Here is a 17,418-nt window from a genome sequence, read left to right on the forward strand (position 1 = left end):
ATCATAAATACATATCAATATTTGCCTTGTTGCGTAATTTTCTCTTAAATCAATACATGTATTGTAGATAGAATAGATTAAAATAAATAAATATGAGGACATCTAGTTTAGAAAAATATGTACAAATTACAAAGTATATACTTTATATTAAGTATAATATAATATACGATATACAACATATATATTAATAATGTATACTTCGATTATATTGATAAACTTATTATTAGATGTATATATATCCGTAACTTTCTCTTAAAATATTTTATATAACAAGAAGGTACAACTGTGTACAACTCACTACGTTTTGTACTATCATTTAAGTGGTATTCTTTGGAGATAGTGATCTTACTAGATACTCCTAATTGATTGCAAGTACAATATTGTTATTGTTCTTGTCACTTAGGCACCAAATAAAAAATATCTCTAGACAAAGATGAATAATTAAATAAAAAGGATTTCAAAATTGTTAGAATATGTTTTATGTAGCAAGATATGTTTGATTGATTCATGAATATGTATTGGATGGACACAAAAGATTGTAAATATCAACTATAAGCAGGGTAAATTTTTAATTGTGAACTCAATTATTATTATATACTAATCTGAGGTTCTTGTATATTTAATAAATTTCAAATTCTTAATCATTTGTCCGACAAGTTTCGTATTGGGGTAAAACTATTTCTACAAAAGTAATTTCATAATAAAGGCTCAAATTCGAAAAACTTAAATTTTCTCATTTTATGCAAAAAAATCTAAGTAGGCACTATTTGGACATGATTTTTAATCATTGATCTGAATTCAGGTTGATTTGAAGTTAGAAATCTTATTTGGACATAGTTGTAGTTTTTCTCATAAATATGAAATACAATAATTTGTGAAAACTATCAAACTTTTCTATTTTTTACTATCTTATTAAATGAGCAAATCATAATTTATAAAGAAGGTGTTGAATATCTTAAAACGCCGTATTGCTAGACTATGTTTCTTTTATAAATAAATACTAGTGATTACATACTATTATAAACTTTCAAATTAATAAAATTTTACAAAGATCGACTAGTCCAATAAATTGTCAATAATAGTAATTAACTATTCTTTAATATAATTTTTCAACATTGTATATTTAATCTCTTCGTGCCGAGCATTCAATTTAATTTAATTTTTGTAAAATTTAAATTATGAACTTTTTTGAAAAATAAATATAAACTTATTTGTCTAAGTTTTAATTTTTCTTTCTTAAAAAAAGTTTGAAATCAAAATTTCAAATTACTTTAGGGATTAAAGTTGTTAGAGATAGCACAAAGTGGAAATTCCTTTTAATTTGGCCGGTGGTGAGATTCAATTTCAGAACTCTTGCCTGCTCTAACATCATGTTGAAGTGTGTGACCAACTTATCTAAAAGTTAAGCTATTAGAAAGAGCACATTTTTATTAGTTAATGATATTCCCAACAAAAATAGATATAAAATGATAAATTATTTACTGGACAAGTATGTTACCTAATGCACTTGGTTGTTTGATTTTATTATCACACATTGAATTTGTAATTTCTTTGCTCCTTCCTATGGTAATAACAACAACCGTAAAATGCAAAAAAAAAAAAAAAAAAAAGGGAAAAAAGAGGGGCATGAATGCTTTCTCTTGCCTGCTCTAACATCATGTTGAAGTGTGTGACCAACTTATCTAAAAGTTAAGCTATTAGAAAGAGCACATTTTTATTAGTTAATGATATTCCCAACAAAAATAGATATAAAATGATAAATTATTTACTGGACAAGTATGTTACCTAATGCACTTGGTTGTTTGATTTTATTATCACACATTGAATTTGTAATTTCTTTGCTCCTTCCTATGGTAATAACAACAACCGTAAAATGCAAAAAAAAAAAAAAAAAAAGTGAAAGAAGAGAGGCATGAATGCTTTGTTGACGGAGCTTTAGAAGCTTAGTATAGTAACTCATTATGTGTTGTCATTTGAGAAATTCCCAATGCATTTTGTTAAAGATACAAACAATGCTGTTTTTCCCTTATTTATTCCATGGAGATATCTACTTCATTCCTCCTTCCTCTCTCAATTCACCGCGGTATGCTTTTTCTTCATGCACTAGAAATCCCCTGTAGTTGTTTTCTCAACAACGATTTAAGTTATATACACTGACAGTAGTATAAGATACTTGGCCTAGTTTAAATGTGATAGTAGTATAAGTTCAACTCTTTCAAGAATGTTTATCGTTTGCTATTTGTTATGAATAATACATTTTCATGAATAAGTGCTAGAATCTGATGCATTTAGAATTTTGAGCTACAGAAATTTGTGTGTAGCTTTAAAGTATACTCTCAAAGATTAAACAGTTGGTTTAATGAAAAATTATCATATGTTATATTGTTATTTAGCTAAAGTTAAGGCAAAATAAACCTTTTTAATCGAATAGTCTTGATGTTATTTCAGCTGTAAAAAGTTTTACATTTGTCAGGTCATGTAAAAGTAATTACAGATAACTTTTTATAGCAAGCATAGATTGCAAAACATGGTAAATGACCTGTTACAACATGTAAAATTACACCGATAATGTGAGTCTGTATACGTCTTGTTTACCATTCATATTCTTCAATCTCTTGCAAGGTTTATGTTAAAAGTGATTTAATGGAACATGCATTTTCCAAAATGTAGATCTTTTACTAATTGTTGGCTGAGGGGTTCAATCAATTGAACTTAGCATGGGCACAGAAAAGACAACCACTACTCTGGAGGCTATCAACAATGAGACTGTGGATCTGGTAAAATTTAGTTTTAAGTATTACTACAAAGCAATGACTTGTACTATATGATGCAGACTAATTAATGTATTGTGTCTAATTCTCGATACAAGTATTAGTCGTGATGAAAAAAACTGTTAATGAGAATGTTCTGAACTTAATCTATTGTATATTCACTTGACAGGAAAACATTCCTATTAAGGAGGTTTTTGAGAATCTGAAATGTACAGAAGAGGGACTCAACTCCGCGGAGGTTGAGAAACGTTTAAATGTGTTTGGTCATAACAAACTCGAAGAGAAAAAGGTCTCTCATCTTCAATATATACAATCCTTTTCCTCCTTAGAAGAAATTTTTCTAATTTGTATATCTAAATATATATATCTTTTCCACCCTGCATTTGACAGGAGAGTAAAATACTGAAGTTTTTGGGATTCATGTGGAATCCTCTTTCATGGGTAATGGAAGCAGCTGCAATCATGGCTCTTTTTCTTCCACATGGAAAGGTACATTACTTTGTGTTTGCTACACATTTGCATTAATTAACTTTTTTTTGAGTCAAGGGTCTTTCGGAAACAACCTCTCTACCCTGCAAAGGTAGGGTTAAGGTCTGCGTACATCCTACCCTCCTCAGACTCCACTTGTGGGATTTACACTGGGTACATTGTTGTTGTTGTCGTCTTCAAGATCATACAAGAATTTAGTAATAACTGATGTTTGTTGTATTATTTTTTGTTACAGCACAAGGGAGTTGATTATCAAGACTTTGTTGGCATTGTTGCACTACTTATCATAAACTCAACAATTAGTTTTATGGAAGAGAATAACGCTGGAAATGCGGCTGCTGCTCTTATGGCTCGGTTAGCTCCAAAAGCCAAGGTCAGATAATAAGTAGCTCGAAAACCATGGCCTCTTCATGTAGTTATTAAGTTTGCAATAGATCAATAGTCCAAGAATATTCATTCATATGTATCAGGTTTTACGGGATGGGAAATGGAATGAAGAGGATGCAGCTGTGTTGGTTCCTGGAGACATCATTAGCATAAAACTCGGGGATATAATTCCAGCTGATGCACGTCTACTTAACGGTGATCCATTGAAAATTGATCAGGTATCAGTTGAATCATTGGTCTATGTCACAAGCAACTCGGCCTGAATGACTGGTGTTTAATTAAGCATGTTTCCCTGCAGTCTGCTCTTACAGGAGAGTCACTTCCAGTTACCAAAAATCCCGGTGATGGTGTATACTCTGGGTCAACATGTAAACAAGGTGAAATAGAAGCTGTTGTTATTGCTACCGGAGTTCACACTTTCTTTGGAAAGGCTGCTCATCTCGTGGAAAATACTACACACGTTGGACATTTTCAGAAGGTGAGGAGCACATATATTCTACTCGTAATTCCTTTATGCTAGGACCGAAAGCCATAATACTGTACTAGTCATAACTAATCTTATTTGATGGTTTCAGGTATTAACTTCTATTGGTAACTTTTGCATCTGCTCAATTGCAACTGGTATGATCATTGAGCTCATTGTAATATTTGGGGGACAACATCGACATCCTCGTGAAGCTGTTGACAGCCTTCTTGTTCTGCTCATTGGTGGAATTCCCATTGCCATGCCAACAGTTCTCTCCGTAACTATGGCAATTGGTTCTCATCGATTATCTCAGCAGGTGTGTTGAGTTCTCGGTGTAATATATCAATTTTGTAGATATGAAGAAAGTTTAAAATGTTTCTAGAGTATTTGAAAATTTTAATAACTGACAAGTAACTGATACCACATATAAATGAAGGGAGCTATCACAAAGAGAATGACAGCTATAGAGGAGATGGCGGGGATGGATGTCTTGTGCAGTGACAAAACTGGCACTCTAACTTTAAACAAATTATCAGTGGACAAAAATCTGATTGAGGTGATCCTTAAATCCTCTTTTTAAAGCTTTTTGTTAGATGTGCATCACTAAAACTAAACTGACACTATCATAAGTATAGTCTCGTAACGATAAAGAATAGATGGGAATGTCTATTCACCTTTGCAAAATCGATTCTGGAACACATCAGAAATCCTATTGTACTGATAGTGCAAAAATGTGATATAATCAGTACTTATTTGGTAACTTTTTTTTATTGTGTTGCCTTGAGAAATCAAAATGTCAAAACTAGTTGAATAGCGATATAAAATTACAACCTTCACCTCATGGCATAAGACAGTCCTTAGATTCATCTATTGCATTTGTCCTGAGCAACCAGAAGTTTTTCATCAAGCTATATTGATCACTGATCAGTGCATTTTGTGAACCAAAAGTTGTTGATTTCAATCGAATTTTGTAGGTTTTCGCGAAAGATGTTGAAAAGGATATGGTAGTTTTGATGGCTGCCAGAGCTTCCAGGCTGGAGAACCAAGATGCAATTGATACTGCGATAGTATCCATGCTTGCTGACCCTAAGGAGGTACATGCTGCAACTGTTCGGCTTTTACTCTCTTCGTCCTCAAGCAACTTGAAAAAATGTACACTTCTATATAGAACTTTTTTAAAGCATTTCTGATGCATTTGAGTGGACAAGAACCCACCCTCTCATGCAAGTCTCTCTTTAGCTACTAAACTTTTATGCAACTCTTTTATCAATTTGTTACTGTGAAAAAGACTAATATTGTTCTATTTGACTGATTTTCATGGAAGGCACGAGCTGGTATCACAGAGGTTCATTTCCTTCCATTCAATCCAACTGATAAGAGGACAGCTCTTACCTACCTAGACAGCGCCGGTAAAATGCACAGAGTGAGCAAAGGTGCTCCAGAGCAGGTAGAGGCTGTATGCCTTTTATAATTAATATCAGTTTTCAGTCAATTTAGAGCACCTGACAGTTAAAATTGTGATTTTTGGTTCGTATCCATCACAACGGTGGAATGCACTACTCAAAGTTATTCCAACACTTATTAAACTCTTCTGATCATATATTCTCTGCAACTTTTAGATTTTGAATCTGGCTTGGAACAAATCAGACATTAAAAATAGAGTACATTCAGTGATAGATAAGTTTGCTGAGCGTGGGCTTCGATCACTTGCAGTCGCTCGCCAGGTACTTAGGCCACTGACTTGTCAATTTCAGTGAAGTTGTTATTTACAAGATGATGACTGTTGTGAGTTTATTCTTCGTATAGGAAGTACCAGAAGGTACAAAGGATAGTCCTGGTGGCCTTTGGGAATTTGTTGGTCTTCTCCCTCTATTCGATCCACCACGTCATGACAGTGCTGAAACAATTAGAAGAGCTCTTGAACTTGGAGTTAGTGTTAAGATGATTACAGGTTTGCTCAACAGATAGTCCCTTTACTTTGTTAACTTTTCTCGCTATAATGCAAAACAGCTGTTAATCCTCAACTGGTGTTTGGACTCATATTCTAGCTGACTTGTGGAATTATTACCAGGTGACCAGTTAGCTATAGGTAAAGAAACTGGGAGACGTCTTGGGATGGGAACGAACATGTATCCTTCATCATTTTTGCTTGGAGAACAAAAGGATTCCTCAGCTGCAGTCCTTCCAATTGAAGAACTCATTGAAAGCGCTGATGGATTTGCCGGTGTCTTTCCTGGTAAGTAGAACAAATTACTCCCTATGTTTCAATTTGTTTGTCTGACTTTCTTTATAGTACATTTACAAAAGAATGTCTCTTTCCTTTTTCGGCAACTTTTAGTTTTCAGTTTTCCACCTGACATGTTTATGACCACAAGATTCAAGGACATTTTAGTACATTCTACATATATAAGATCCCAAGATTCAAAACTCTTCTTTACTTTCTTAATCTTAGTGCAAGTCAAACCAGACAAATAAATTGAAACGGAGGGAGTAGAGTCTTTGAAATCTTTATTATGTATCATAATCTGTATATATTACTCCTTGCAGAGCACAAGTACGAAATCGTGAGAATCTTACAAAGCAGGAAACACATTTGTGGTATGACTGGTGATGGAGTAAATGATGCACCTGCACTGAAGAAAGCCGATATAGGCATTGCTGTAGCAGATGCAACAGATGCAGCTCGGGGTGCTTCAGATATAGTTCTGACTGAACCAGGATTAAGTGTTATTATCCATGCTGTATTGACAAGCCGTGCCATTTTCCAGAGGATGAAAAATTACACAGTTAATACTAATTTCACTTACTTCATCCCACAGAGAAAATTAAACTAGTACTTTTAAGTATATCTTTACATGGTACTAATTCTTAATCTTTCATTTGTCCAGATATATGCAGTGTCCATCACAATCCGTATTGTGGTAAGTTACCCTTAGTCATTACATTCTGGAACCTAAACTATATGCGCGATAAAAGAAGGAGAACATATTCCTTCCTCTCTTTTGCAAAATGTAACTCATGTTTGTGATGATCAAACAGTTAGGATTCATGTTGCTGACTGCATTTTGGAAATTCAATTTTCCCCCGTTTATGGTTCTTGTCATTGCCATTCTTAATGACGGTGAGGGCTCACACGCGTCTTGTCATTTCATAACTTTGCAAGATTGATGATATTATATTCTTCGTTTGTTAATAGAACAATCGTAAATTGTTTGCAGGAACAATCATGACTATATCCAAGGACAGAGTGAAGCCATCTCCACTTCCTGACAGTTGGAAGCTCAGTGAAATATTTGCAATAGGAATTGTGCTAGGCAGTTACCTCGCCTTGATGACCGCTTTATTCTTCTATTTAACTTTTGAGACCAGCTTCTTCGCGGTACTTGCCCCTTGTTACATCTATGCAACTTGGATTAACTATTGAACAATGAATTAAGCTGATCATGTTCATTTTTCTTCAGAACGCCTTTCACGTGACAGATTTCAACAAACATATTCCAGAAAATAAGGTCATCACAGATTCTCTAAATGCAAAACTAGCTTCAGCTGTATATCTCCAAGTTAGCACCATCAGCCAAGCATTGATCTTTGTTACACGGTCCCGAGGATGGTCATTCATGGAAAGACCTGGCCTACTCCTTGTTGTTGCCTTTATTGTTGCTCAGTTGGTAAGTATTTCCCTTCTTCATTCTCCTTTCATCTAGTGGACCAACACGCGATTTATCTATAGGGGTCTCATTTTCGCTCCTCATTTCTATTGCAGGTTGCAACTTTTATGTCTGCTATGGTTACATCTGTTAAATTTGCTGGGATTGAGAAGATTGGATGGAGATGGACCGGTGTGATTTGGTTGTTTAATATTATTACATATTTTCTCCTTGATCCCATCAAATTTGCTGTTCGATATGCTCTCAGTGGTAGAGCGTGGGGCTTACTACTGAACCAAAAGGTAAGCAACTTCATATCGTTCTTCACAAGGCCACACATTACTTTGATTCTAGACATACATATAATGTAACGTATTTGCATTTATCAGACGGCTTTCACCAACAGAAAGGACTTTGGTAAGGAAGCTCGCGAAGCAGCATGGGCTGCTGAACAGAGGACAATTCATGGCCTTCAATCAGTAGAAACTAAAACATTTCCAGAGAATTACACTTTCAGGGAGATCAGTGTAATGGCTGAGGAAGCAAAAAGGCGCGCAGATATTGCAAGGTAAACACCCTTGTTCCTTTCAACCTTATAATCTCAAATTAGAAGCTTAACTTGCCTACATTTGATTGTTATCGATCTTTTAATTGTATCGTTCTACTTAACAGGTTGAGGGAACTTCACACACTTAAAGGGAAGGTAGAGTCATTTGCAAAGCTTAGAGGATTAGATGTTGATCATGTCAATCCGCATTACACCGTGTAACGAGAGGAGAGCCTTCGGATATCATTCCCCTTTTCTCATTTGTGGAATTCTTCGCCTTGTTTTCGTTTGCAGTTTTAGTTTTTATCATTTGCTCAATTTGTCAAATAAACCAAGCTTTTTTCAAACTACATTATGTATGCTGCAGCAAAGTGCAAGTTTGAGTTAGTCCCTTTGTTAATTCTTTTGAGAGTCTACAGAAGCTGTGACAAGAAGAAAGCAAGAAGCACTAAAAAGAGATTCAGTTACTATGCTATATGTTAGGTTGATGTAATGAAAGACTCATGGAATAGATTACTGAATTATAACAGATTTTGGAGTAAAGCTAAATACTTGTTATGTGTTGTTTGAATTTTGGGAAGTTATGACCAAAATCAACATTTTGGATTAACGAACTCAGAATGGAATTACTTAATTTATTAGTCCGGAAGGTGATTTTTTACTTACATTCTGTTTGGATCATTGTTACTCATTGTTACATAATGTATTGTATTGTATTGTACTGTACTGTACTGTATGGTAAATACAATGTTTGGTTAGACTGTATTGTTTGTTGTTGTTTAATAACATTTTAATTGTTTGGTTTGATTGTATTGTACTGTATTGTAATTAATAAATTTACGAAAATATCCTTAATTATTCTATGGTAGGAGGTTTGACTAGAATTAAATAATATAAGGTAAAGGGTAAAATAGTATTTTGAAATATTATGTAAAGTTGAGGGAACTTCACACACTTAAAGGGAAGGTAGAGTCATTTGCAAAGCTTAGAGGATTAGATGTTGATCATGTCAATCCGCATTACACCGTGTAACGAGAGGAGAGCCTTCGGATATCATTCCCCTTTTCTCATTTGTGGAATTCTTCGCCTTGTTTTCGTTTGCAGTTTTAGTTTTTATCATTTGCTCAATTTGTCAAATAAACCAAGCTTTTTTCAAACTACATTATGTATGCTGCAGCAAAGTGCAAGTTTGAGTTAGTCCCTTTGTTAATTCTTTTGAGAGTCTACAGAAGCTGTGACAAGAAGAAAGCAAGAAGCACTAAAAAGAGATTCAGTTACTATGCTATATGTTAGGTTGATGTAATGAAAGACTCATGGAATAGATTACTGAATTATAACAGATTTTGGAGTAAAGCTAAATACTTGTTATGTGTTGTTTGAATTTTGGGAAGTTATGACCAAAATCAACATTTTGGATTAACGAACTCAGAATGGAATTACTTAATTTATTAGTCCGGAAGGTGATTTTTTACTTACATTCTGTTTGGATCATTGTTACTCATTGTTACATAATGTATTGTATTGTATTGTACTGTACTGTACTGTATGGTAAATACAATGTTTGGTTAGACTGTATTGTTTGTTGTTGTTTAATAACATTTTAATTGTTTGGTTTGATTGTATTGTACTGTATTGTAATTAATAAATTTACGAAAATATCCTTAATTATTCTATGGTAGGAGGTTTGACTAGAATTAAATAATATAAGGTAAAGGGTAAAATAGTATTTTGAAATATTATGTAAAAATATAATTGGAAAAAGAAATTAAGTAACAATGGGAACACACCAAACCGGTTGTTCCATAAAATAGGGGTTTTCATTGTTACGTAACAACGAAATTTAACAATACAATACATTTTAAGTAACAATCAAAACAAACATCGTAGGTATAGTAACGATACAATACAATACAATGGGTAACAATGATCCAAACAGAGTGTTGGTTTGATAATTGGTATTGGTCACATATTTTCATTTTGTTAGGTCCGAAAAGTGATTTTTGACTTAGTTGGATGGTTGGTATCAATCACGTACATTCATTTTGCTCCTTAAAAACATCTTCAAGATAGACCTATAGTATTTGAGGGTGATTGGAATTTGTTGAATCGTTTCAAGAGAAAGACTGAATCTAACTTGAAGATCAAGATAGACCTATAGTATTTAACGGAGATCAAAAGTAAGTCCTCTAAGAAACTGTTGTAAGAGATTATTTAAACCCACTTCAAACATGTAATATAAAATTAAGACCATTTTATTAGTATAATTTTATATATTTTAAAGTATTTTAATCATTGAAGGACATATATTATATGGTTCCTAATTCCTATATGGATGCCAGTGATATCGACATATATCAAATAATAAGATAAGGCACCTAGTCATTGATGACTTGGACAAATAAGGGCAACACGTAACATAATATACTTTAATTTTTCACGTGTTGGGAAAGCAACTCCATACTAGAGACGGATCCAGCATACCGTAGGGTTAATTCAATTTTTTTTAGACGGAAAATATTACTCTATTATTTATATATAATTAAAATTATTTTTATATATATAGTAGATGATAAAACTCATTTGATTAGTTGGTGTGTTTATTTCTTCAAATTTTAAATACCTTATTAAAAATCATAATTCCGCCACTATCCTTACTTATTTGTTAAGTATAATCATTTGGCATTATTATATATGATGTGTCATCTCATGCATGATTCATGTTTTAAGAACAACAAAAAATCTGAGAAAATGCTAAATTAATAATACAATCATTTTCGTTTATTATAGATGTTTTATTTAACTTCTTGTTCCTTTTAATTTTTTATTTTTTTTGGAGTAAAACATGTAATTTTACTAAATTAATAATGTATAAATAATAAATTTGAAATAGATATGTTCCATGAGCTCCGCCAAATAATTGGAAGTCACGTGTGGTTATGCTTTCCACGCAAAATAGCTCCCAAGTCCCAAAATACTTTCTCCAATTCATTTTATTTGGCCCCTACATTAAAAATAGACGTTTTATTTTATTCGTTCACTTCAATAAATTAAGAACGTTATTTTTATACTATTCTTAATATTAAATAGTTATATAAAAATACAGTATTCAAATTTTAAAGTTTCATAATATTATTAGTAAAATAAACCTCTAATTACATTTTTAAAAAAAATATATGTTATGTTCATAAAGGTCAAGAAATATGAAACTAAGAGAATAAGATATTTCATTCCTCACGAAGTATACCAAACAGAATAGTGGGACATTTATTCTTAATCAAAAGTCTTAGTTCAAACTTTGATGATGAAATTTCATGTTTAATAAAAATTTGGAGTTCCTACTTTAAGAATGAAATAGCTTTTAATAGCAAGTATTTTCTTGTGATGCTATTAAAACTATATTAAATATGTCGAAAAGGTAAAAGAGAGATCTCTTTAAAGTTAACTTAAAAGGAAAGTAAAATAAATAAATTGAAACCGACTCGTTAATCTTTGGATCCACTCAAATCAATCTTTGGTCTTCCTCTATGTTTCCTCTCTAACAGTGACTTCATAATTGTCTGTCCTGACAATTTCAATTTACTTCCCTGTTTACAATGAGTATTTGTTACTACTTAACAACATAACTTCATAAATATCTTTTCCACCTTATTTGTCGTTTAATAAAATATTTCTTAATCATCAATATGGATTGTGGTACACTGTTAGGAGTGTTTCACCCTTAACCAGAGGTCTTGAATTCGAGCCCTGGATATGGAGAAAATCCTATTGGAGCGCCACCCTCGAATGGCCCTGCAGTGCGCAATCCGAATTTAGTCGGAGCTCCAATGTGGACTCCGGACACCGAGGAAACCAAAAAAAAAAAAAAATTCTTAATCAAAGTTCATTTTCCACCACAATATTTTGCCACCTAAGACCATGATACTTTTTTTTGGTTGTATTATATTTGTACCTTAATTAAATACCCCTTTCTTTTGTTCACTTGTTAATTTCTTCAAGATTTTTAGTATTCTCCCATTGGTAGAATATGCCCAAGAAATCCTTTTTTTTTTCTGTAGTTGGCGAGGGTTTTTGTCAATCTTAAGTTTTTATTTTATTTTTTTTGTCAATAAAGTTCAAGATTTTGAGACCATTAATAATTGATGCCATAATTTTGGGGAATTAGTTGGTTTCATTGGACTGAGCTGTCTGGAAGTTAGTTTAAAGACAAGAAAAAGGCTTTGTTTTTGTAGTGTGTGAAAGAATGGAGCTGAAATTGGTTGATTCCAAGTCATTGTTTTTGTCTAATTTTGAGCTGATGAAATCAAGTTCATTTCTTGACACAAAGCTAAGGTTTGGTCTCACTGGGACTCATAAGTTATGTTCTTGCAGAGGTAATTTTCTAATGTGGGAAAAATGAGATTTTTTTTGTGTTTTTAGTGTTAATCATTCATCATTGTATGTTCTGTTTAGATTTTTTGGATTTTTCTAAGTTTAATTAGAAGATCATAAGGCCAATTCAATGTTCTTACTGCAATTTATGACCAAAGAAGCTATGTTGTTCGGACTCTCCAAAATGATGTTGCACCTATGTAGGTTCCTCTGAAAATACTCTACTTTTAGAGGATCGGACAGGCATCTGTCGATATTCTTGAAGAGTTCGAGTAACATAACAAAGAAGGGAAGGAAAGTGCAATTTCACAGTTTTTTTAATATTATCTGAGAGGATCTTTATAAGCTTGTACATGTTTACCAAGTCTATTCCATTTGAGTCATGTTTGCCTTTTTGAGGTTTACTAATCTTTTGAATCCAGCAGAAAATGTAGAGAACTTGTTCTAGAGAAAGTGTTTTTCTTAGTTTTTATTTCTTGTAATATTGGATTTAGACGAGTTTAATGGAGTGACATGGACGGTGAGGATTCATATAGCCCCCCACCTTGCTTGGGATTGAGGCGTAGTTGTTGTTGTCGTAGAACAATGTACCATGAGGCAGTACAAAGTGCATCTTTAGCTTAGAGGATTGCACACTTGCTGTTTCATTAGGCAAGACAGACATGTTTGCGCTTGCTACAGAACGTAGTGCCTAGATCTGAGACGATAACATTTCGTATGGTAATACCATAAATAGATGATATCAGTTTGAGACATGTTTGGGATTGAGGTGTAAGTAGTTACATCTTCCGATATTGATATTGGCTTTTGCCTGTTTTACATCCAGGTGTTGTACTCAAGGCCTCGCGTTCAAGTGCTTCTTATGATGCTGCAAGTTCAGTTAGCAAAGAGAATTTTATACTTGACGAATTTTCTTGTCAGATAAATGGTAAAAATTGTTCAGGTCTGTATCTTAGAGATGTAAGAGTGCTTGATGCTTCTGATGATGAATATGGAGGAATACTCATTAATCCACAAACACTACCATCCAATCCCAATATATTTGCATCTGTACTTCGTGAATCACTGTCTCACTGGAAAATGAAGGTACTTCCTGAGCAGCAACAAACATATTGACCTCTCTTTATCTTTATGTAGAATTCCACAACTACATTTACCTTTATGTTGTTTACTGATTATCTCGAGGAAGCTATTGGGTTTTCATTGTTTGGCTTGTCCTATTGCCAAAAGGCTTGTGATTGGAGACGATTGGTGTCACCAGTCTGAGTGTTTCTTCAGACATAAATATATTATTACAGTTCATGGAACACCTAGTTTCTAATTGACGTTGCACTCTGCAGGGGAAGAAGGGAGTTTGGCTTAAACTACCAGTCGAGAAATGTGATCTGGTTCCAATTGCAGTAAAGGTATAGACTGTTAATAATATCCGAACACAGATAGCTTTTTTGAAGAACAAAGTTTATATCATGTTCCTTTAGCTTACGATGCTAATTCTTCTTTCAAGCCAAACTCTAAAGTAACTAATTTCATAGGAAGGATTTCAATACCATCACGCGGAAAGAGGATATCTCATGATGACATATTGGCTTCCCGATGATCCCTGCATGCTTCCTTCTAATGCATCTCATCAAGTTGGAGTTGGGGGTTTTGTGATCAACGACAAAAATGAGGTATTAGCTTTTAAATGACACTCCTAATTACTATATAGAGCATGCCATAATATTACACATATCGCATCTAGTATAGTCCCTTAACCATAAGAAATGATTACTCTAGGTGCTTGTCGTACAAGAGAAACATTCTGCACCAGCTCTTTCAGGCCTATGGAAAATACCAACTGGTTTCATTCTTGAGGTATGTTCTGGTTACAATTTTGTTTGTTAACAACAGTATATATAGAAACATGATATCTTTGCCTCAATCCATAAACTCATTCTATCTTTTAATGCCAATATCAGTCGGAGGAGATCTTTACAGGAATCGTGAGAGAAGTGAAGGAGGAGACTGGGGTAAGTATTCGTAGGAACATATTTTCCCTGTAGATATGTAATCTAAAACGAGTATTCGCTATCTTAACTATTGGTTTTTCTGGTTATCTTTCCAGATTGATACTGAATTTGTGGAGGTTATGGCTTTCAGGTGAGAAACGTTTGTCCTCTACGTCATGATTTTATCTTTGAAGAGAAGTCAGTATTTTATGCCTTCCTACCTGATAGGAGAAAAGAAACAGCACGAATAGAAACACGAATACCAACGTTTTAATTATCCAAGCAAAAGACTTGGTCAAATACATAGTACTAGTTTCCAAACTTCATTCATCATGTATTTCGCTTCTTGCTTCTTGTAAGACATTTTTAGAAAGGATGAATCTGATGTAGAAATTTTGTTCTTTTTACGAAATGAAAACTATACAACTTGAATACTAATTTTGCTTGTAGCTATTAGACATGTTATTCAAGTACAAACACATGAATTAGAATGTGAAAACGGTGATTGCATTATCTAACACTAGTTGTTGATTTACATTTTCCGAAGAACAGACCATTATTCAATTTAACATCTGTTCTTTTTCAGGCATGCTCACAATGTAGCTTTTGAAAAGTCGGATTTATTCTTCGTCTGCCTTTTAAGACCCCTGTCAACAAGAATCGCGGTTGATGATCTAGAAATTCAGGCAGCCAAGGTAAATGATATTCACAAATCCGTCATTTAAGACATTTCAACATTCCTCTCTTTCCATCTCAATGATCATCATATCCATATTATATACTTGTATCTCTCTGTTATCAGTACTCCTAGAGTAAAGAAACAATAAAACCTCAAGAATATTAAGAAACAATAAGTTGCATTTTCATTCATGTCTAAGCTGCTTGTCTTTACAATGCAGTGGATGCCTCTAGTCAAATTCATCGAGCAGCCACTAATTCAAGCAGATAGCATGTTCAAAAAAGTCATAGACATCTGCATTGCTCGGCTTGGAAAGCGTTACTGTGGATTATCTGTCCATCAACTAGTCTCTACATTTGATGGTAAACTATCCTCTTTGTACTTCAACACGGTTGAAGATTCAGATTCAAACTGTAAAGCCAACTAGCGCCATAATCAGAATGCAATGCAATTTAGCTCTCGATATCCTTTTCGATGGAGATGAATCGAGTTAAGCATAATATTAAACCAACTGATCATCAATGACCTGTATTAGAAAGAACAAGAAAAAAGTCAGGGAGTTAATATATAGTGTATATATCTTCTGCTGAGGACATGGGACTTTGTATATATGTAACATCTATATTTCTTATCTTATGACTAATTTAACTTCTAAGTGTTTTTCTGCCACTTCACTAGTATCTTTCTTTGCCCTTATTATGGCGTTGCCACTTGAGTGAAATGTCCCTTCATCGAAAAAATTATATTAAATATAAAAAAATTATATTAAGTATATAGAAAATTATACTATGTATATAGGTTAAAAGTTACTCATTATACATATAGATTATGTCATTATTTTTATCCCCTTCATAATCCTAGTACATTCCCTAGTTTGTTGTTTCTTCCAATTCCTAGTCAATGCACCCATGAGAACTCCACCATTGTTTCGCCTGGCATGTACTCTCGGTCACCACTCATCCGAGTAGTACAAAATGAAAGGAGACAAGACTCACCTTTCCTTTTTTGTCAATCATCTCATCTATTCTATTCTTGTGTAAACGGAAGATCCTTTTTCTAGACGGTCTTATTTTCAGGCCTTCACGGTTGTTTGGAGTTCTAAAATTTCAACTTTCCTACATGTCCATTGCAAATAGTTTTTGCGATCACTCTACTTATCTTTGTTAAACTGGTTTATGCTTGTAGCTATCCTAGGGGACACGTGTAATAGCCCCACAGGGAATCCCACCTCCTCTATTGCATAAATTAGACCAAGAGCCAAAGTTGGTGCTCTAGTCTTGGTTAGATATGACTAAAGAATTATGGAAAAAGTTGTGTACGGAAGGCTAGGTACGGAACCTCCGCGACTCAAGAGTAAAGCTAGTAAAGTCTTTATTTTAGTAAAATTTCGGAGACCCAAATATTTTTTGAAAAAAGTTACTTAATTAGACAAACATCTCTATCATATCTGCTAATTCTCACTATACATTAGAATAATTGCATTATCTCTGCTCTTTCTCATCCCATTTCTCTTGGTCGCTCTCACCCTCTTTTTGCTATGTAATTGACAGTGGATAGTCATTAAAGGATCATTAGTTATGGCATAATTACACCAGACACATGTATCTATGCACAAATAAATGTATTTGGATGATTATATCTTTGTCTTTATTTTTGACTTTTTCTAACTATGTGTCTATACACAAATACACGGAATATATCACAAATTTGATACCAGATAGATGTATTTATACATAGATACACTAGATACGTCACAGAAACATTTGATACATCACAGATACACTAATACATCAGTGCCCTCTCAGAAACAATATGTAACAATTCACATACACACCGGATACATCAATGCATTTCTATGTTTGATACACAAAAATGATAGTAGATACACTTGATGAAATTGATATACACAAATGCATTAGACATATTGATATTGAATACATAAATACATGAAATTATGGAACACGAATTTAAAAAAGTAGATGGGTGAGGGAGAGAGAGCCGAGCGAGAGAGGAGAGAGATGAGATAAATTCATTAGATACAATGTATCTAGAGGCAAATACAGGAATCTAGAGGCA

General features: G+C 33.5%; 2 protein-coding genes across 2 annotated transcripts; both read left to right on the top strand.

Annotated features, from left to right (window-relative positions):
• The first annotated feature begins 2,717 nt into the window (after positions 1–2,717).
• On the top strand, positions 2,718–8,529 carry LOC102600298 (plasma membrane ATPase 1-like). Its single transcript, XM_006359179.1, has 21 exons — positions 2,718–2,777; positions 2,941–3,060; positions 3,162–3,260; positions 3,496–3,633; positions 3,731–3,865; positions 3,946–4,125; positions 4,223–4,429; positions 4,550–4,669; positions 5,088–5,207; positions 5,438–5,560; positions 5,733–5,837; positions 5,920–6,064; positions 6,185–6,349; positions 6,661–6,899; positions 7,002–7,034; positions 7,153–7,234; positions 7,332–7,492; positions 7,575–7,781; positions 7,877–8,062; positions 8,150–8,328; positions 8,433–8,529. The coding sequence occupies exons 1-21, from the start codon at positions 2,718–2,720 to the stop codon at positions 8,527–8,529; spliced, it is 2,901 nt and encodes a 966-aa protein (XP_006359241.1).
• Positions 8,530–12,295: 3,766 nt separating this feature from the next.
• On the top strand, positions 12,296–16,011 carry LOC102600629 (nudix hydrolase 8-like). The gene is made up of 9 exons (XM_006359180.2): positions 12,296–12,677; positions 13,502–13,761; positions 14,016–14,081; positions 14,208–14,345; positions 14,452–14,529; positions 14,634–14,684; positions 14,780–14,814; positions 15,250–15,358; positions 15,563–16,011. The coding sequence occupies exons 1-9, from the start codon at positions 12,548–12,550 to the stop codon at positions 15,767–15,769; spliced, it is 1,074 nt and encodes a 357-aa protein (XP_006359242.1). The 5' UTR covers positions 12,296–12,547; the 3' UTR covers positions 15,770–16,011.
• The last annotated feature ends 1,407 nt before the right edge of the window (positions 16,012–17,418 follow it).

The sequence above is a fragment of the Solanum tuberosum genome, unplaced genomic scaffold (assembly GCF_000226075.1).
Source record: "Solanum tuberosum cultivar DM 1-3 516 R44 unplaced genomic scaffold, SolTub_3.0 scf00292, whole genome shotgun sequence".
NCBI lineage: Eukaryota > Viridiplantae > Streptophyta > Magnoliopsida > Solanales > Solanaceae > Solanum > Solanum tuberosum.

What these genes read in the sequence shown, in the direction of transcription:
- LOC102600629 (XM_006359180.2), top strand. Translation starts at nt 12,548, where the DNA reads ATGGAGCTGAAATTGGTTGATTCCAAGTCATTGTTTTTGTCTAATTTT. An exon ending in CAACTGGTTTCATTCTTGAG is followed by an intron (nt 14,530 to 14,633) that starts GTATGTTCTGGT and finishes TGCCAATATCAG; the next exon opens with TCGGAGGAGATCTTTACAGG. An exon ending in AAGTGAAGGAGGAGACTGGG is followed by an intron (nt 14,685 to 14,779) that starts GTAAGTATTCGT and finishes TTATCTTTCCAG; the next exon opens with ATTGATACTGAATTTGTGGA.
- LOC102600298 (XM_006359179.1), top strand. Translation starts at nt 2,718, where the DNA reads ATGGGCACAGAAAAGACAACCACTACTCTGGAGGCTATCAACAATGAG. An exon ending in TTTTTCTTCCACATGGAAAG is followed by an intron (nt 3,261 to 3,495) that starts GTACATTACTTT and finishes TTTTTGTTACAG; the next exon opens with CACAAGGGAGTTGATTATCA. An exon ending in CACTTGCAGTCGCTCGCCAG is followed by an intron (nt 5,838 to 5,919) that starts GTACTTAGGCCA and finishes TTCTTCGTATAG; the next exon opens with GAAGTACCAGAAGGTACAAA.